This window comes from Rhinopithecus bieti, unplaced genomic scaffold, assembly GCF_001698545.2.
Source record: "Rhinopithecus bieti isolate Rb0 unplaced genomic scaffold, ASM169854v2 scaffold_6907, whole genome shotgun sequence".
Lineage (NCBI taxonomy): Eukaryota > Metazoa > Chordata > Mammalia > Primates > Cercopithecidae > Rhinopithecus > Rhinopithecus bieti.
Genome location: NW_016805647.1, coordinates 4,154,085 through 4,175,586, shown reverse-complemented (window position 1 = coordinate 4,175,586; position 21,502 = coordinate 4,154,085). Strand labels below are relative to the sequence as shown.

The following is a 21,502-nucleotide window of genomic DNA, read 5'->3' as shown; positions in this document are numbered from 1 at the left end:
TCTTTTTTGGTTCCCAAATTTGGGTTAGATTCTTCTTACCAGAGGTATTTTTAAAATACTGTATACTCTCTCATTGTAGCTATTTAATTCTTAGTAACTGCTTCCTTACTAATAACCCTGACTAGACTGTGATATCCATTAGGGCAAAAATTAGATTGGCTTGCATCTCTAGTACTTCGCACAGTGCAGGTATTTAGCAAATGACACTGCTTTGCTAGGCACATACATTTTGATATGGCTATTTTTCTTCTTGCAGGATTTTGTTTACAGGGGATTTGGGATATTATTTATAAAGCTGTGCTCTTGTCCTCAAGTTTATAGTCTAGCTGGAGAGCCAAAGTGAAAGTACATAAAAAAGTAAAATAATAGGGCCAGGGCGTTGGCTCACACCTATAATCCCAACACTTTGAGAGGCTGAGGCAGGAGGGATCACTTGAGGCCAAGAGTTTGAGACCAGCCTGGGCAGCATAGTGACACCTCATCTCTACAAAAATTAAAAAAAAAAAAAAAAAAAAAGCTGGGTGGGGTGGTACAGACCTGTGGTGTGGTCACAGCTCCTTGAGAAACTCAGACAGGAGGATCTCTTGAGCCCAAGAGAGTAGAGACTTCAGTGAGCCATGATTACCCTAACTGCACTGCAGCCTAAGCAACAGAATAAGACACTGTCTTTAAAAAAACACACACACACACACACAAAGTAAGAAAAGGTAAAGGCCAGTGTAAGTAGGTTAAATGTTGGCCCAAGGCAGAATAAATAGCCCAATTTAAACATTTTCAATTTAAAAATGAACTTTTGACTCATTTTTTATTTGTGAAATGGAAATGATATTGCCTGCCTTGCCAGTCTTACAGATTTGTCATGTTGACGTATGACAAAAAACGAGATAATACAGTAAAATTTATTTGAAAAAATAAAAAAAGTTCTAGAAATAAGTGCTACAAAGGAGAAATTTGAGTGTTTGACAGCGATCCAAATAACATGACCTCAGAAGTTAGGAAACGATTCTGTAAGAAAATAACATTTGAGCTGAGCTTTAAAAAAAGCCTTTCTGCACCTACCTGAAGATACGACTAAAATTAGAGCCTTAGAACCACCCCCTTGTAACTACATAGCACTCTGGAGGAGTTGAGCTGTTTACCTCATTTGCTCTGATGCAAAAAAAAAAAGAATGAGAAAGGGTCTTTTAAAGTCTAGTTCACTTGTTTTATGCTCTTTTCAATGTAGGAAAGGAGCCCCAGAAAATTTGACTGATTTGTCTAGAGGGTTTTGTTTGTTTTTTTTAAGATTTAAGTTGTGTAAATGAAAAGATGTATTTCTAAAAAGGGTTTTGATGGTCTGAAAAACCCATTAATACACTAGAAATTTTCCTTCTATGAAAAAAATGATGTTAATGTAGCATTTGTGTTTAAAACAGTTCCTGAACTGGCCTCATTTAGCCCCACTGACAGTGAGGATAAGCCATATGTTTTACTATCTGTAACCAGAGTGACCCAGCTGTGGTCATAGGTACTAGGGGAAGACAGGAACAGGAAAGAAAAAAAAGAGAATAATACTTCAGGTAAAAATAACCTGAGATTATTATATATAATTTGAATCATCTATATGGTAGCAATGTTCGTAATTTTTTTTAAATGCAAAAATGTTTCTATCTATATTGAGACTATAGTAGAACTTCCTTATAGTGTCTGTTCCCTTCTTTAATATTTTCTTATGTGAAATATTCATGCCAGAAGACTCATTCATTAGGAGAAAATTATGTCTCTAATTTTTGCCTCATCAAGAAGTTTCACATTATATAACAAAGTTTACTGAAAAGTCACCGTTTTCTTTTTGACTTAGTCATCTCATTTTTGATAGATTGCAAAGGTCGACTGCAAGGAAGTACTAGACATCATTTGTAATCTGGAATCTGAGGGGCAGGATAACACAGCATTTGTTCTTTGTACGACTTACCTTACCCAGCAGCTCCAAACTGCAAGTGTATATTGTTCTTGGTAAGTATATTTAGTTTTACACTCTTCATTTGTTAGCACATAGTATATAGCATTTAGGGTTTATGTAAAATGTTAATTTGTTTCTAATTTAAAACCTAGCATGAACTGTGAATAGCTTCTTGCTTCCACACAAAATCATTTAATTAAAAATATCATTGGTTTAATCTAGTACAAGAAAGGATAAAATATTCCTCTTGATTATCCCATAAAGGGTTGTCTGTTAACTCCAATATATGTCTTCTATCTTGAAGATAAAATTTTGTCAATATGAAACAAACCTGTGTTAGATTGTTTTTCTTTTCATTTTTTTAGTATCTTCTGGGTAGTCCTTCCCATTCTTATTTGGGAACCCACAGATGAAAAGGATCGAATTATCTAGGTTTCTAGGTCAAACTAGCACTAAAAAAGAAATTCATTTGAATAGTAATCTCTTTTGCAACTTTGGAACTATATAGTTGAATTGCATTATTTTGGTTTTAATTCAATTTATATCTTGTTTGCCTACAGAATACTTAGTTGCTAAAAAGGAAACAGTAAGTGTATCCATGGTTCTTTCATTCTAACTGTATTGAATCTATTTAGGCCAAAGGGACAAACCTGATACACAGGAAACCTCTAAAATGTAAGACTCTCTGTCAGTAAGTATCAGATTAGTGGTATGGATAATGCTATAGGAGATCAGAGAGAGGTGTTCACTGTATACCAGAGTATTAAAGGTGTCAGGGAGGAAGTAATGTTTGAGATTTAATTCTAAGAATGGGTTGGATTTGCATTATCTTCATTAGAGGAACTCTGAGTGTTTCAGAACCTAAGGATGGCTTAAAATTGGAAATGAGCATTTTGTTTATAGGAAAACCTAGTAAAGCCTTTTGTGTACTTCAGCCCTCATTGATCTCCCTCCCTCTGGATCGTCTGTCTATTTTAATAGTTTTATGGTTAATACTGTTGTATGTTACTATATTTCTTTTTGTCTATTATTTTATGTAGAAATTTGTGTGCTGTAATCTCACCCAGTCCTCATAATAATCATTGCACAGGTGAGGCAGTTGGGGGATCATAGGGACCAGAGAAAACTTGTAATTGTCCGTGGTCTCAAAGCTAAAGTGGTAGAGCTGAGATTCAAGCCCAGGTTTTAAACTTCTAATCTAGTGCTTTTCTTCTGTATGTGTGTTTTCTTGGCATAGGCTAAAATTCAAACTGTAGTTTTTGCCACCAAATCCACTATGCCAGAGTTATACCTCCTGTGAGAAAGAAGATAGTGAGATGGGGACTTAAATATAATTTCTTTATAATGAAAAAAGTATCTACCATTATAGCTAGATTTTCAGTACAAATAATAAATCATATATGGAATGTGTTATAGATTGTGTTTAAAATTTTTCTTCCCTTCTTTAGTCGCCCACCATTCACTCTTCCAGAGCTGTTAGTGGCTCTAGGATTAATGCTGTTCTTCTATAGCAGGAAGAGATTAATAGAGATTTCCCTTGTGGCCTCCTCAGGAGCTATAATGAGTAAAGGAAAGAAAATCTTAGTCATTTCACACTTTGTTAAAAGTAAGCTTCTTTCAGGCAATTCAAGGAGAAATCACAGCTTTTTTTTGTTTTGTTTTGTTTTGTTTTTTTGAGACCGAGTCTTGCTCTGTCACCCAGGCTGGAGTGCAGTGATGTGATCTCGGCTCACTGCACCCTCCGCCTCCTGAGTAGCTGGGATTACAGGTGCAGGCCGCCACGCCCAGCTAATTTTTGTATTTTTGGTAGAGACTGGGTTTCACCATGTTGGTCAGGCTGGTCTTGAACTCCTAACCTCATGATATCTACCCACCTCAGCCTACCAAAGTGCTAGGGTTATAGGCATGAGCCACCACGCCTAGCCACATCTTTTTTTTTTTTTTAACCCTTCCATTGTTTTTGAAAGCTTTTTTTTGGTAGTGGGATGCTGGAGTTAGAATATTAGAATAACATAAAATGTTGAATTTTGGCCAGGCGTGGCTCACACCTGTAATCTCAGCACTTTGGGAGGCCGAGGTCGGTGGGTCACCTGAGGTCAGGAGTTCAAGACCAGCCTGACCAACATGGTGAAACCCTATCTCTACTAAAAATACAAAAATTAGCCATGCATGGTGGCAGGCACCTGTAATCCCAGCTACTCAGGAGGCTGAGGCACCAGAATCGCTTGAACCTGGGAGGTGGAGGTTGCAGTGAGCTGAGGTCATGCCAGCTCAGGAGACAAGAGCAAGTCCATCTCAAAAAAAAAAACACAAAAAACACTGAATTTTACTAAGGAAAATTAGTCACAGGAATTCTGTTCAAATGTGATAGATTATTTTGTTATGCTTGAGGTAGTGGGACATAAGGAGTATTTGTTTAAAAAAAAACTTTTAAATTAAGTGGTATTTTGGATAAGAGAGATATCAGTATTTTTTAAATGTGGCAATAAAGTTGAAATACAAAGTAATAAAAGTAGTCATGCTTATTTTTAAACACATATGCTAGAATTTATTTCTTGGGAGTATCATTCTTGAGTGTAGTTACCGTGAAGATAATATTTGAAATGTAAACTATATAGCTATCGGCCGGGTGCAGTAGCTCATGCCTGTAATCCCAGCAATTTGGGAGGCTAAGGTGGGTGGATCATTTGAGGTCAGGAGTTTGAGACCAGCCTGGCCAACATGGTGAAAATCCATCTCTACTTAAAATACAAAAATTAGCCGGGTGTGGTGGCGTGCGCCTGTAATCCCAGCTACCCTGGAGGCTGAGGCAAGAGAATTGCTAGAACTCGGGAGGCAGAGGTTGCAGTGAGCCGAGATCATGCCACTGTACTCCAGCCTGGGCGACAGAGCAAGACTCCGTTTCAAAAAAAAAAAAAAGCCGGATTGTACTGGTGCACACCTATAATCCCAGCTACTCAGGAGACTGAGGCAGGAGAATTGCTTCAGCCTGGGAGGTGGAGGTTATGGTGAGCCAAGATCACAACACTGCATTCCAGTCTGGGTGACACAATGAGACCCTGTCTCAAAAAACAAAACAAAACAAAAACAAAAACCTATGTAACTGTCACTCAGAACATTTTTTATTCTTTTAGAAATTTCCCTCAGAGACATTTACAAACCACAGTAAAAGTAAAATGTTTTAAACTTTGCAGCTGTTATTCTTTAACTTACTTATTAATCTTGACCCCAAAAGATTTTTGACTGTTGGAGAAAATTAAAGAAGTGCTAGAAGAGGCCAGGCTCGGTGGCTCACGCCTGTAATCCCAGCACTTTGGGAGGCCAAGGCGGGTGGATCATGAGGTCAGGAGATCGAGACCATCCTGGCTAACACGGTGAAACCCTGTCTCTACTAAAAATACAAAAAATTAGCTGGGCGTGGTGGCGGGTGCCTGTAGTCCCAGCACTCGGGAGGCTGAGGCAGGAGAATGGCGTGAACCCGGGAGGCGGAGCTTCCTGTAAGCCGAGATCGTACCACTGCACTCTAGCCTGGGCAACACAGCAAGACTCCATCTCAAAAAGAAAAAGAAGTACTAGAGGAGTAAGCTCCCTGTAGATGCCTCTCAGTGGTAATATAATTGGAATAGCCATGCATTTGAAAAAGGTGACCATTTTGAGTGAGATGATGTATATATAGAGAGGTGTAATTACTGCAGCCATTTTAAAGTCATAAAGTTGAACTTTGAACCTCCACAGTAAGCTTTCGTTGAGTATTTGATAGACTGGCCTTTGCTTTCTGTAATGTGTCTGAGCTTAAATTTTGTGTTACATATTTGTGTTTCTTCAGATGTAGTTACATGTCTGTTCTGCCCCAACTAGACTGATATACCAACCAATATGTTGTTTAATTCACATTTGTGTCCTCAGTAACTGGTGAAGACTAGCATATGTGTTTTATTTAACAGAATTTTGTGGGAGAGAAAAGAGGTCTTGGGGGTCAATTACTATTGTACTAGCTTAAAAACTTTTTTTCTGTAATAGCCTTTTTTAGGGGATGGTCATCCCTTGATTCCACAGTTTTATTTACTTCATTCCTAAAATACCTAAATTCTGAATCCCAGTGTAACATGTTAACTTGACTTCATGGGCTTCTTGCTATGTAGAAACACAGAGTAATGTTTGTATGCATATATGTATGTATTTATTTTTGAGACAGAGTCTCGCTCTTGTCACCCAGGCTTCAGTGCAGTGGTGCAATCTCAGCTCACTGCAGCCTCCGCCTCCCGGGTTCAAGCGATTCTTTGCCTCAGCTTCCCGAGTAGCTGGGATTACAGGTGCCAGTCACCACACCCGGCTAATTTTTTGTATTTTTAGTAGAGACGGGGTTTTACCATGTGGGCCAGGCTGGTCTCAATCTCCTGACCTCAGCTGAGCCACCACGCTGGCCAAAACACAGAGTAATTTAAAGTTCTTGCTTAGTAGCTAAATTCTTACCAAAATGTGTTTCTTGCTGTTAACAGAGCTAAATTTCCTTTCCAATTTATAAATTTATATATAATTTGTTGAAATGAGCTAGGTAATGGGCAAAATCGTGGGCACAGTAGATCATCTCAGCACTGGAAGCATACATACAATGGAATCATTTTCCATGATTTTCAATGGTTGGCTTTTTTTTTTTTTTTTTTTTTTTTTTTGAGACGGAGTCTTGCTCTGCCGCCCAGGCTGGAGTGCAGTGGCCAGCTCTCAGCTCACTGCAAGCTCCGCCTCCCGGGTTTACGCCATTCTCCTGCCTCAGCCTCCCGAGTAGCTGGGACTACAGGCGCCCGCCTCGTCGCCCGGCTAGTTTTTTGTATTTTTTTAGTAGAGACGGGGTTTCACGGTATTAGCCAGGATGGTCTCGATCTCCTGACCTCATGATCCGCCCGTCTTGGCCTCCCAAAGTGCTGGGATTACAGGCTTGAGCCACCGTGCCCGGCCAATCGTTGGCTTTTTTTAAAAAGTCACATTATTATAGTAATTGAAGAAGAACTTATCCTAGTGCATGTTTGATCTATCAGGCTGTCGGTTACTATTGGATGTTGGTTTCAGTGTTCCGGTGTACAGATTTGAATGGATGATTGAAGTGACATCTTGCATCCTCATGAGTAATATACTGGCTGTCATGATTTCAGGCATGTTTATATATTTGGGTGGTTAATCATTTTATATCGATTTATAACTATGCAAATATTTTTACAAAATACACCATAAATGCCCGTTTTTGATCATGCTTATTTGGAGTTAACATACTTGGAGCCTGAAATACTTAATTTGGAATACCAAGCCCTGGACATTCTGACTTACTGTTTTAAAAGTTATTTGAGCGGCCGGGCGTGGTGGTTTACGCGTGTAATCCCAGCATTTTGGGAGGCCGGCGCGGGTGGATCACGAGTTCTGGAGTTTAAGACCAGCCTGACCAAGGTGCTGAAACCCCTTCTCTACTAAAAATAAAAAAATTAGCCAGGCATGCTGGCAGGCACCTGTAATCCCAGCTACTAGGGAGGCTGAGGCAGGAAAATCACTTGAACCTGGGTGGCAGAGGTTGCAGTAAGCTGAGATTGCACCACTGCACTCCAGCCTGGGTGAAGAGGAAGACTCCATCTGGGGGTAAAAATTATTTGAGCCTGTAATCCCAGTACTCTGGGAGGCTGAAGTGGATAGATCTCTTGAGGTCAGGAGTTCGAGACCAGCCTGGACAGAATGGTGAAACCCCGTCTCTACTAAAATTACATAAATTAGCCAGGCATAGTGGCATGTGCCTGTAGTCCCCAGCTACTCAGGAGGCTGAGGAAGGAGAATTGCTTGAACCTGGGAGGTGGAGGTTGCAGTGAGCCGAGATCATATCACTGCATTCCAGCCTGGGCAACAGAACAAGACTCCGTCTCAAAAAAAAAAAAGGCCAGGCTCAGTGGCTCATGCATGTAATCCCAGCACTTTGGGAGGGCAAAGTGGGCGGATCACCTGAGGTCGGGAGTTCAAGACCAGTCTGGCCAACATAGCGAAACCCCATCTCTACTAAAAATACAAAAATTAGCCGGGCATGCTGGCAAGCATCTGTAATCCCAGCTACTCGAGGGAGGCTGAGGCAGGACAATCACTTGAACCTAGGAGGTGGAGGTTGCAGTGAGCCAAGATCGTGCCATTGCACTCCAGCCTGGGCGACAGCGTGAGACTCTGTCTCAAAAAAAAAAAAAAAAAAAATTATTTGAGAGACTTCTCAACCTGCCTTTTAACCACTTTAATGGATTTACCTAACTTTGTTGCCAGGCTGGAGTATAGTGGCAAAATCAAAGCTCACTGCAGCCTTGAACTCCTGGGCTCAAGTGATTCTCCCACCTCAGCCTCCCAAGTATCTGGAATTATAGGCTTGAGCCTCTGTGCCTGGCTTTAGTTAGTGAATTTTATTTTATTTGAGAGAAGATATTACTTTGTCACCTAGGCTAAAGTGTACTAGTGAGATCACAGCTTAATTCAGCCTTAAATCCTGGGCTCAATGACCCCACCCCCCATCTCCACCTCCTCAGTAGCTGGGACTACAGGTGTGCCACCAAGACTGGCTAGGCTTTTTTTGTTTGGTTGGTTTTAGGGTCTTACTGTGTTGCTCAGGCTGATCTTGAACTCCTAGCCTCAAGTAATCCTCTGCTGAGGTTATAGGCATGAGCCACTATGCCCAGCCCTTTAGTAAATTTTAGATAGTTGACATCGTTTACTCGTGTGTATCTTTATAATCAGGATTTACTGGCTTTGATAATTTTTGTTCTGTTCAAATAGGACAGATTTCACATACATATGACAGATTACAAAAGTTTGTATTACTTAACATGCTTAAATCTGAATAAAGTAATTTATTACTTTATTACTAAATAAACTTTAAAATGAGCAGTTATCCCAGCTTGCCTGGCTGGTGGCTATTTTCACAGCTGGCCTATCTCAATTTTCACTTCTTGTGGTTAGGAAAGTGGCACTAGCCAAATAAAGGCTTTTTTTTTTTTTTTTTTTTTTGAGACAGTCTCGCTCTGTCGCCCAGGCTGGAGTGCAGTGGCGCGATCTCGGCTCACTGCAAGCTCTGCCTCCCAGGTTCATGTCATTCTCCTGCCTCAGCCTCCCAAGTAGCTGGGACTACAGGCATCCACCAGCACGCCTGGCTAATTTTTTTGTATTTTTAGTACAGATGGTGTTTTACCATATTAGCCAGGATGGTCTCGATCTCCTGACCTGGTGATCCGCCCGCTTCGGCCTCCCAAAGTGCTGGGATTACAGGCGTGAGCCACTGCGCCCAGCCCCAGAAAGGCAAATATTGAAAGGCATTTTAAATTAATTGTATTTGTTATAGCTCAAATTTGCCATCCTATTAAGCTTCATTAATTTATCTTTTTTTTTTTGTGACGGAGTCTTGCTGTGTCATCCGGGCTGGAGCACAGTGGCGCAATCTCGGCTCACTGCAGCCTCCACCTCGACCAATCATTTATCTTTTGAGACACCATATATTCATTTCAATCTTTGGAGCAAGTTTTATAACTACTTAACAATTTCACCTTATGCTGGGCACAGTGGCTCATGCCTGTAATCCCAGAACTTTGGGAGGCAGAGGCAGGTGGATCACCTGAGGTTGGGAGTTTGAGACCAGCTTGACCAACATGGAGAAACCCCATCTCTACTAAAAACACAAAATTATCCGGGCGTGGTGGCACATGCCTGTAATCCCAGCTACTTGGGAGGCTGAGGCAGGAGAATTGCTTAAACCTGGGAGGCAGAAGTTGCGGTGAGCCAAGATCTGCCATTGCACTCCAGCCTGGGCAATGAGAGCGAAGCTCCGTCTGGGGAAAAAAAAAAAAACTCACCTTACAAGAGCCCCAGTTACCTCTTTAGAAATATAAGAAAATAAATTCTGTTAAATATATTTACTTTAAATTACATGTTTCCATTTGTTAAGCTTTGGATTTGTAGCCAACTTTCTGGGAGACAGTCTGTGTTAATAGCAATATAGGATATCAGTGTTTTAAATTGGCTTATGAAAATAAGACAGATTTTAAATGAAAATTATTTAGTCAGTATCCATTGATTTACTTAAAAGAGCCACATTTTTTAAGTGATAGCATTCTTTTTAGTTTAGTTGGTTTTTTTTTTTAATTTTTTTTTCTTTTGAGACGGAGTCTTGCTCTGTCACCTAGGCTGGAGTGCATTGGCGCTATCTCGGGTCACTGCAACCTCCACCTCCTGGGTTCGAGTGATTCTCCTGTTCTCAGCCTCCCAAGTAGCTGGGATTACAGGCGTCCACCACCACGCTCAGCTAAGTTTTATATTTTTAGTAGAGAGGAGGTTTCACCATGTTGGCCAGCCCGGTTTCGAACTCCTGACCTCAAGTGATCTGTCCCCCTTCATCTCCCAAAATATTAGGATTACAGGCGTGAGCCACCTGCCATGCCTGGCCTCTTTTTAGTTTTGCTATTAGAAGTGATAACATTCTTTTTATTTTCACTATTAGCTTTCCTTGCATTCACATTTTACATTCTCATTAGCATTTCTATTCTTGGCATTTTTGAGTTTCTAATGCTTTTTTGCTTGAGTGTTTTATTCATTAAATGTTTTTGTTTAATTTATTATTTTCAAGCTTTCCTTTTGTTTCCATGATAAATCTTTGTGAGATTCCTGTATTTTAGCCATTTCCAAAAAGTGCCATTTTACTTATTTCACTGGAAGTATTTAAACATTCCAAACTACAGGCTCTAAGTAGCAACCTGGTATTTTAGATCTGGAAAGGGCCCTTAAGATCACTGTATAGAAGTGTACAATTAGAGTATCCATTTGTTGTATATATATTTCGTTGTTAGTTTAGTGATGTCTGATTATCTCTGCCCGTTAGGACAGGGCTTAATTCAATCAGTATAATAATTATCAGTGTGAAGGATAAAACCTTTTAGAACAACATGGGATCTAAATAAGTTTTTTTAAAATGTCACCATAAAGGAAGTAGTGTTTTGTTTTTATTTTTCCCCCCAAACACAAGAGAAGTCAGGGAATCATTATGGAGGATTCTTAATATTTTACCAGTTTGGGAGAAAGCAGTGGTGAATATAGATAGTTTTAATCTAGTTTTGCTTTCTCTACTGTCAGCTTTCTACAGATCAAAAAATTGGGTTGCCGGGGCAGGGCAGCAAATATCAGTTACTTTAAATGTTTTACCATGATCTTCTTTTTTTATAGGGAACTGACTCTCTTTTGGAGTAAACTGCAAAGAAGAATTGACCCTTCTTTAGATACTTTTTTGGAGCGCTGTCGTCAGTTTGGTGTCATAGCTAAAACTCAGCAGCATTTATTTTGTCTCATTAGAGTTATACAAACTGAAGTGAGTACTTTATGCCTTCTCTGCTAACTGTAACAGCTGGAGGAAAGAAATGAGTGAGAAGATAATGTCTCAGGAAATTCCCTTTAGATAAAGGAAGATAAGAAATAATGGGTTTTCATAAGATTAATGGAATTGACCACATCTGACTGCTTCTCCAGATTGACTTCCTATAATTAATCAGAAACAAATTGATGGCCAAACAAGTTAGGTGGTAATTATTTCTAATTACTGTGAATGAAGTTGTGTCTCCTGTCACATTAAGAACATTTTAAGAGACAAGGCACAGTGACTCAAGCCTGTAATCCCAGCACTTTGGGAGGCCGAGGCGGGTGGATCACTTGAGCTCAGGAGTTCGAGACCAGCGTGGCCAACCTGGTGAAACCCTGTCTCTACTAAAAATACAGAAATTAGCCGGGCATGGTGGCAGGCGCCTGTAATCCCAGCTACTTTGGAGGCTGAGGCAGGAGAATCGCTTGAACGGGGAAGGCGGAGGTTGCGGTGAGCAGAGGTTGCGGTGAGCCAAGATTGCACCACTGCACTCCAGCCTAGGCGACAGAGTGAGACTTGGTCTTTAAAAAAAAAAAAAAAAGAACATTTCAAGGTAACTATAGAACTTGCCCATTTAAACAATTACTTTATAATTGGCCATTAGAACATTTTGTTTTGTTTAAATCTTTAATAAAGGTACTAATTTTCTATTGTTGAATAACATATTACAAAAATGAATATTAAAACAATGTCCATTTTTATTAGTTCAGTTTTATAAATCAGAAATCCAGCACAATGTGGCAGGATTCTCTTCTAAGATTATCACATTGGCTAAAATGTAGTTGGCTAGGCTAAGTTCTTATCAGAAGCTCTGTGGAAAATCCACTTCAAAGCTTGTTCTTATCATTGACAGATTTCAGTTCCTGTGATTGTAGGACTAAGGTTACTGTTTTCTGGCTGGCTGCCAGTCAGGGTCTGTTCTCAGGTCCTAGAAAGCTACACTCAGTCTTTGCGTCTATTCTTTTTTTTTTTTTTTTTTGAGACGGAGTCTCACTCTGTCGCCCAGGCTGTAGTGCAGTGGTGTGATCATAGCTCATTACAGCCTCAAACTCCTTGACTCAAGCAGTTCTCCCGTCTCAGCCTCCAGAGTAGCTGAGACTACAGGCATGTAGTTTTTTTCTTTTTTGGCGGGGAGCAGTGGTAGATACAGGGTCTTGCTTTGTTGCCCAGACTGGTTCTCAACTCCTGGCCTCAAGCAATTCTCCCATCTCAGCCTTCCAAAGTGCTGGGATTATAGGTGTAAGCTGCCACACCTGTCCGCTTGAACCTGGGAGGCAGAGGTTGCAATGAGCCGAGATCACACCATTGCACTCCAGCCTGGGCGATAGAGTGAGACTCTGTCTCAAAAAAAAAGAAACAAAGGTTAAATGACTTGGCTACATCCTATGTGCGCTTGCATCAATGTGCCAAGTCACTCTTGATCCCTCACCTTCCTAGTTTAAGACCCACCAATTTATTCAACATTCAGCTCCACATTCCATATCCTGATTCAAATTTATTCACTACTCCTTTCAGTAACTTTTTGGCCTATCTGTTCAGAATATATAATGGTATTTCTGGTTACTTTTCTTTGAAAAGTGTTGTTAGTGATTTTTCAAATGTTGCCATCCCAACCAGATTAGGCTGTTGAAGAAAGAATGGCCATTCTTTGCTGTCCACCTCACAGTCTTCCAAAAGGAGTTAATAACTTGTGGAGAACCTGAATTATTTTAAAATTTAGCTGACTTTCCCCAAGTCCTCTCTGCTCTTACTTACAAATGATAAACTTGTATCACATCATCCTAATAAGTCAAGAGACCCATGGTCTAGTCCTGTGGAGCCACTGAAGCAACATGGCCTGTACTTGGACTACATTCCAAATGAGAGGGAGAAACTTCTATATTCTTTAGGCCACTACTGTTGTGGGATGTCTGCCATTCATAATAGAACCAGATCCTAGCTGATACAGGCTAAGTAATGCCTCTCTTTCAAAAAAGCTAGTTTCGGCTCGTCTGAAAGGTAGAGAGTTATCTCAATTGATTGTTCACAGTCAGTTACAGACTGAACTCTGTTCTACTCTTTTTCCCCTTCTCACTATTACACTTGACTCGTTTTTTTTTTTTTTTTTTTTTTTTTGAGACTGAGTCTAGCTCTGTTGCCCAGGCTGGAGTGCAGTGGGGCGATCTCGGCTCACTGTAAGCTCCGCCTCCCGTGTTTACGCCATTCTCCTGCCTCAGCCTCCCGAGTAGCTGGGACTACAGGCGCCCGCCATCTCACCCGGCTAGTTTTTTGTATTTTTTTAGTAGAGACGGGGTTTCACCGTGTAGACCAGGATGGTCTCGATCTCCTGACCTCGTGATCCACCCGTCTCGGCCTCCCAAAGTGCTGGGAGTACAGGCTTGAGCCACCGCGCCCGGCCCACACTTGACTAGTTTTAAAGGAAAAAAATGTTGGAGTCTCAGTTTGCAAGGGCTTCTACACTCACTCACTCCCTTTCCACCTACCAGTCCACATCTCTTCTACTCTTCAGGCCAAATTTTTATTTTATTTATTTTACTATTTTATTTTTTTATTTTTTTTGGAGACGAAGTCTCACTCTATTGCCCAGGCTGGCGTGCAGTGGCATGATCTTGGTTCACTGCAACCTCTGCTTCCCAGGCTCAAGGGATTCTCAATGCCTCAGCCTCCTGAGTAGCTGGTACTTTGGGCCTGCATCACCACGCCTGGCTAATTTTTTGTATTTTTATTAGAGATGGGGTTTTGCCATGTTGGCCATGCTGATCTTAAAACTCCATGCCTCAAGTGATGTGCCTAGCTCGGTCTCCCAAAGTGCTGGGATTACAGGTGTGAACCACCGTGCCCGGCCTAAATGCTTTTAAGTCCTTGCTCGTCTGCTCACTAGTCGATGACACTGGGCAACTTAACCTTCTGAGTGTTGGGGATTTTTTGTCTATAAAATGAGGATATGTGCAAAAAGTTTATTTCAAATAAGTGCCTAAGTTGTAGTAGGGGTTCTGTAAATCAATGACAGTGATTTGTGTTCCCAGCATTTAAAATGAATGATGCCCAACACAGAATTAAATGCCTGGCAAATTGTTGACTGATTTAAACAGTGGAATTTACTCCGTTATTTTACATCATATTCTGTTGAACAGTTATAATGTGCTAGCGTTACTATTTCATCTTTATAACCTTAGGAGGAGGAAAATCTGGTATTACCATTACTGTTATCATTTTACCAATAAGGAAACTGAAGTTTAGAGGTTGAGAACCTGTTACTTGTTGTGAAGCTGGGGTTCAAAGGCAGTCACAGTCTGATTCTAAAGTCTCTGCTCTTAGCAGTGTGTTTTAAGCCATTCTGACATATCTTGCTTTTCTTTTTTCATGTCATTTTCACATTTCAGCCTCTCAGATAAAAAGAGTTATCTTGTATGTACCAAGCTTTTATCACATATGACCAGGTCTTCCTAATTTTAAACTAGTTTCTGAGAACCTGCTGCCGTAGCAAGATTTTCTGATTTTTCTCCCTGGAAAGCTGAGATTCAGTACACCTGTGATGGTGACGATAAATTACTAAATTCTTTCAGGAGGAAATGGAAAGGATCATTTATTTTATCTTTAAAGTTTTGAAAAATCCAAGTGTTCATGATACAGAGAATTTTTTTTTTTTTTTGAGATGGAGTCTCGCTCTACTGGTACAGGTGACCGGATCTCAGCTCACTGCAAGCTCGCCTTCCTGGGTCTGATGCCATTCTCCTGCTCAGCCTCCCTGAGTAGCTGGGACTACAGGCACCCCCTCCTCGCGCGGGCTGTTTGTGTTATTTTTTTGTTAAGACAGGGTTTCACGTGTAGCCAGGGATGGTCTGATATCCTGACCTCTGTGATCCGCCGCATCTCGGCCATCTGAAAGTGCAGGCAGGATTACAGGCTGTTGGCCACCGCGGCCCGCTATTTTTTTTTTTTTTTTTTTTTTTTTGAGGACAAGGAGTTTCGCTCTTGTTGCCTAGGCTGGAGTGCAATGGCGTGATCTCGGTGCATTGCAACCTCCACCTCCTGGGTTCTTTGAACATCAGCCTCCCAAGTCTCTGGGATTACAGGCATGCACCACCACACCTGGCTAATTTTGTACTTTTTGCAGAGACAGGGTTTCTCCATGTTGGTCAGGCTGGTCTCGAACTCCCGAACTCAGGTGATAATGCCTGCCTCGGCCTCCCAAAGTGCTGGGGTTATAGGCATGAGCCACTGCGCCCGGCCAGAGAATTTCTTAAATTGAATTTAATCTTAGACTCACATCTATACCTGTGTTTCCTGTTGCTGCCTTTTTAAACACTGCCCCTCTCCTCAACATCATTCTATTTTCAATCCTCCAGTGACCTTACTTATCCTGAATTTCTTTGGATTCACATGCATTTATTGTTTATGCATTCGGGGTACAGATAAATTCCTTGAAAGTAAGGAACTGCTTTAACACACAGTGCCTAGTAAATGTACATTGTTCATAGTTGTAGCATCTAATTCAGTTCTTTGCATGTTGAGACAAGAAATATCTAAATGTATCTTTCATGAAGAAAGATTTAAGATAAAATTTAGGAACTCTAAAAGTTTTTACAACCTAAAATTTCGTATCAGTGAAAGTTATATAATCTTTCTGTATGCAAAAAAAAAAATTTTTTTTATCCTGTTTTACTTACAGGCACAAGATGCTGGTCTTGGGGTGTCGATTTTACTGTGTGTCAGAGCTCTTCAACTCAGATCAAGTGAAGATGAGGAAATGAAGGCATCAGTTTGTAAAACAATTGCCTGTCTTTTACCAGAAGATTTAGAAGTTAGACGAGCCTGTCAGCTTACAGAATTCTTAATTGAACCCAGTTTGGATGGATTTAATATGTTAGAAGAACTGTATTTGCAACCAGATCAAAAATTTGATGAAGAAAATGCACCGGTTCCAAATTCTCTTCGATGTGAGCTCTTACTAGCTTTAAAAGCCCACTGGCCTTTTGATCCTGAGTTTTGGGACTGGAAAACTTTAAAACGACACTGCCACCAACTTTTAGGACAAGAAGCCTCAGATTCTGATGATGATTTAAGTGGCTATGAAATGTCCATTAATGACACAGATGTTTTAGAGTCATTTCTCAGTGACTATGATGAGGGTAAAGAAGATAAACAATATAGAAGAAGAGATTTGACAGATCAGCATAAGGAGAAAAGAGACAAAAAACCCATCGGCTCTTCTGAAAGATATCAGAGGTGGCTTCAGTATAAGTTTTTCTGTTTGTTATGTAAGCGGGAATGTATAGAGGCTAGAATTCTTCATCATTCTAAGATGCATATGGAAGATGGAATTTACACCTGTCCAGTTTGTATTAAAAAATTTAAGAGAAAAGAAATGTTTGTTCCTCATGTGATGGAGCATGTTAAAATGCCACCAAGCAGAAGGGACCGCTCTAAAAAGAAATTACTGTTGAAAGGCTCTCAAAAGGGTATTTGTCCCAAGAGCCCCTCTGCAATCCCAGAGCAAAACCATTCATTGAATGAACAAGCCAAAGGAGAGTCTCATGAATATGTCACATTCAGCAAATTAGAAGATTGCCACCTGCAAGACAGAGATTTGTATCCATGTCCTGGTACAGACTGTTCCCGTGTGTTTAAGCAATTTAAATACTTAAGTGTGCATCTTAAAGCTGAACACCAAAATAATGATGAAAATGCCAAGCACTACTTGGATATGAAAAATAGAAGAGAGAAGTGTACTTACTGTCGACGACATTTTATGTCTGCTTTTCACCTTCGGGAGCATGAACAAGTGCATTGTGGGCCTCAACCTTATATGTGTGTATCTATAGATTGCTATGCTAGGTTTGGATCAGTAAATGAACTACTTAACCATAAACAAAAGCATGACGATCTGCGTTATAAATGTGAATTAAATGGCTGTAATATTGTTTTCAGTGACTTGGGACAGCTTTACCACCATGAAGCACAACACTTTAGGGATGCATCTTACACATGCAACTTTCTTGGCTGTAAAAAGTTCTATTACTCCAAAATTGAATACCAGAATCACCTCTCAATGCATAATGTTGAAAATTCAAATGGTGACATAAAGAAACCAGTGAAACTTGAGGAGTCTGCAACAGGTGAAAAGCAAGATTGTGTTAATCAGCCCCATCTACTTAACCAAACTGATAAATCACATTTACCTGAAGATCTTTTCTGTGCAGAATCAGCTAATTCTCAAATAGATACAGAAACTGCAGAAAACCTGAAAGAAAACAGTGACAGTAATTCTAGTGATCAGTTAAGTCATAGCTCTTCAGCTTCAATGAATGAAGAGTTAATTGACACACTAGATCACTCTGAAACCATGCAGGATATATTGTTATCTAATGAGAAAGTCTTTGGGCCCTCCAATTTAAAAGAAAAATGTTCCAGTATGGCAGTTTGTTTTGACAGGACTAAGTTTACCTGTGGTTTTGATGGCTGTGGTTCCACATACAAAAATGCAAGAGGAATGCAGAAACATTTACGGAAGGTTCATCCATACCATTTCAAGCCCAAAAAGATAAAGACGAAAGATCTGTTTCCCTCTTTGGGTAATGAACATAATCAGACAACAGAAAAGTTGGATGCAGAACCTAAACCCAGCTCAGATACAAACAGTGACTCCCCAGATGAAGGTCTAGATCACAATATTCACATTAAATGTAAACGAGAACATCAAGGTTATTCCTCAGAATCCTCCATTTGTGCTTCTAAAAGGCCCTGTACAGAGGATACCATGTTGGAACTTCTGTTACGCTTGAAACATTTAAGCTTGAAAAACTCAATAACACATGGCTCTTTCTCAGGGTCATTGCAGGCGTACCCATCCAGTGGTGCTAAGTCTCTTCAATCAGTTTCATCTATCTCAGACCTTAATTTTCAAAATCAAGACGAAAATATGCCAAGTCAGTACCTTGCACAGTTGGCGGCTAAGCCGTTTTTCTGTGAGCTTCAAGGATGCAAATATGAATTTGTGACCAGAGAGGCTCTGTTAATGCATTATCTTAAAAAGCATAATTATTCAAAAGAAAAGTCCTTCAGTTAACCATGTTCCAACATCGGTATTCCCCATTTCAATGTCATATTTGCCAAAGGTCATTTACAAGAAAACACACCTTAGGATTCATTATAAAATAAACATCAAATTGGCAGTGACAGAGCAACTCACAAACTATTAGATAATGAAAAGTGTGATCATGAAGGCCCATGTTCAGTAGATAGGTTGAAAGGTGATTGTTCTGCAGAACTTGGAGGTGATCCCAACAGTAACTCTGAGAAACCACACTGTCATCCTAAGAAGGATGAATGCAGTTCTGAAACAGATTTGGAATCATCTTGTGAAGAAACAGAAAGTAAAACATCTGACATTTCATCACCAATAGGCAGCCATAGAGAAGAACAAGAAGGAAGAGAGGGCAGAGGTAGCAGGCGAACTGTTGCTAAAGGAAATCTGTGTTATATTTTGAATAAATACCACAAACCATTCCATTGTATCCATAAAACTTGCAACTCCTCATTCACCAATCTAAAAGGCTTAATTCGCCATTACAGAACTGTACATCAGTACAACAAAGAACAGTTATGTTTAGAGAAAGACAAAGCAAGAACCAAAAGGGAACTTGTCAAATGTAAAAAGATATTTGCTTGCAAATATAAGGAATGTAATAAACGCTTCCTGTGTTCCAAAGCTCTTGCTAAGCACTGTAGTGACTCTCATAACCTAGACCATACTGAAGAGCCTAAAGTACTTTCCGAAGCTGAATCTGCAGCAAGGTTTTCTTGTAACCAGCCTCAGTGCCCTGCTGTTTTTTATACATTCAACAAGTTGAAGCACCACTTGATGGAACAGCATAATATTGAAGGGGAAATACATTCAGATTATGAAATTCATTGTGATCTTAATGGCTGTGGCCAGATTTTCACCCATCGCAGTAATTACTCACAACATGTATATTACCGACATAAAGATTATTATGATGATTTGTTTAGAAGCCAGAAAGTAGCAGATGAGAGACTACTACGGAGTGAAAAGGTATGTCAAACAGCTGACACTCAGGGGCATGAACATCAGACCACCAGGAGATCATTTAATGCTAAAGCTAAAAAATGTGGCTTAATCAAAGAAAAGAAAGCCCCAATAAGTTTTAAAACCAGAGCTGAGGCTCTCCATATGTGTGTGGAGCACTCTGAGCACACACAGTACCCCTGCATGGTTCAAGGATGCTTATCTGTGGTGAAGTTGGAGAGCAGCATTGTGAGGCATTACAAACGCACTCATCAGATGAGTAGTGCCTATTTAGAGCAACAGATGGAGAACCTTGTTGTTTGCGTTAAGTACGGTACCAAAATTAAGGAGGAACCCCCTTCTGAAGCAGATACTTGTATAAAGAAAGAAGAAAATAGAAGCTGTGAATCAGAGCACACAGAACACAGCCATTCCCCGGGTGACAGTAGTGCACCCATCCAGAACACTGATTCCTGTCATTCAAGTGAAAGGGATGGAGGTCAGAAAGGGTGCATAGAAAGCAGCTCAGTATTTGATGCAGATACTCTGCTTTACAGGGGAACTTTGAAATGTAACCATAGTTCAGAAACCACTTCCCTGGAACAGTGTAATATAGTTCAGCCTCCTCCTCCTTGTAAAATAGAAAATTCCATACCTAATCCCAATGGGACTGAAAGTGGGACTTATTTCACAAGTTTCCAGCTGCCTTTACCAAGGATCAAAGAATCAGAAACTAGGCAACATGGTTCAGGGCAAGAAAACACTGTAAAAAATCCAACCTATGTCCCAAAAGAGAATTTTAGGAAACATTCACAGCCCCGGTCATTTGATTTGAAGACCTACAAACCTATGGGATTTGAATCTTCATTTCTGAAATTTATTCAGGAAAGTGAAGAGAAAGAAGATGATTTTGATGATTGGGAGCCTTCAGAGCACTTAACGTTAAGTAATTCTTCACAGCCCAGTAATGATTTAACAGGGAACGTTGTGGCAAATAATATGGTGAGTGACAATGAACCTGAAGTTGACATACCTCATTCTTCCAGTGACTCTACAATTCATGAGAACCTGACTGCAATCCCACCTTTAATAGTAGCTGAAACAACAACAGTTCCTTCCTTGGAAAACCTGAGGGTCGTATTGGACAAAGCATTAACAGACTGTGGAGAGCTTGCCTTAAAACAGCTTCATTATCTTCGCCCAGTGGTTGTTCTTGAAAGATCTAAGTTTTCCACACCAATTTTAGACTTATTTCCAACAAAAAAGACAGATGAGCTTTGTGTAGGAAGTTCATAAGTAGCAGTTTTGTTTTAGTAACAGACTGGCTCCAACACTGCAACATGGGGACATTTGCCAACTCGAACAAAGGCTGAGAAGCAGCCACACCGTTGTTTAGGTAGAATAGGCTGTGTATTTACATGAATGTATAATATCTATGTCAGCAGTATTGGCTGAATCCATTAGCTCTCCAGTTGGTTTAATGATTGGGTTTTTTTGTTTATTAAAAAAAAAAAAAAGGAACTGTACTCTTGTTTGGTGCTAATTAATACATCAAAATATACTGGGGCTTCCTTTTTCAAATTAAGTGTGCATGATTGTATATGGAACAAATACTAAGGTCCCAGGGTGGGAGGGTTAGGGAAAGGGATATGGAGTTCTTACTTGACTTGAATGTGCACCTGAGGGTGCTTTGTGTAATATATTGTACACTACAGCATCTTATATTTTTTGAGTTGAGTTTCAATAAATTACAATTTTTCACCCATTTGTTGTTTACTCATAATGAGTTTTCATGCCACGTGTAAACCGAAATTGCACTGGTATTTTCTGAAATATGCCACTCACATTTTACCCCAGTAATTTTTTTATTATTAACTAAATCATTCAGAACAAGGTTTTTTTTTTTTTTTTTTTTTTTTTTTTGTTTGTTTTTTGTTTTTTTTTTTAAGATGGAGTTTCACTCTTGTTGCTCAAGCTGGAGTGCAATGGTGCAGTCTCGGCTCACTGCAACCTCCCCCTCCTGGGTTCAAGTTATTCTGCTACCTCGGTCTCCCAAAGTGCTGGGATTACAGGCGTGAGCCACCACGCCCATCCCAGAACAAGGTTCTTTTTATCTTAA

At 40.1% G+C, this 21,502-nt stretch overlaps 1 protein-coding gene across 1 annotated transcript in view; it reads left to right on the top strand.

The window, feature by feature from the left end:
* Window positions 1-21,148, top strand: part of RLF (RLF zinc finger) — an 82,185-nt gene extending 61,037 nt beyond the window's left edge. The window contains 6 exon segments of the mRNA XM_017873327.1: window positions 1,859-1,995; window positions 11,165-11,306; window positions 16,027-18,409; window positions 18,412-18,480; window positions 18,483-18,506; window positions 18,509-21,148. Of these exon segments, the coding sequence (XP_017728816.1) occupies window positions 1,859-1,995; window positions 11,165-11,306; window positions 16,027-18,409; window positions 18,412-18,480; window positions 18,483-18,506; window positions 18,509-20,679 (4,926 nt within the window). The 3' untranslated portion in view covers window positions 20,680-21,148.
* The last annotated feature ends 354 nt before the right edge of the window (window positions 21,149-21,502 follow it).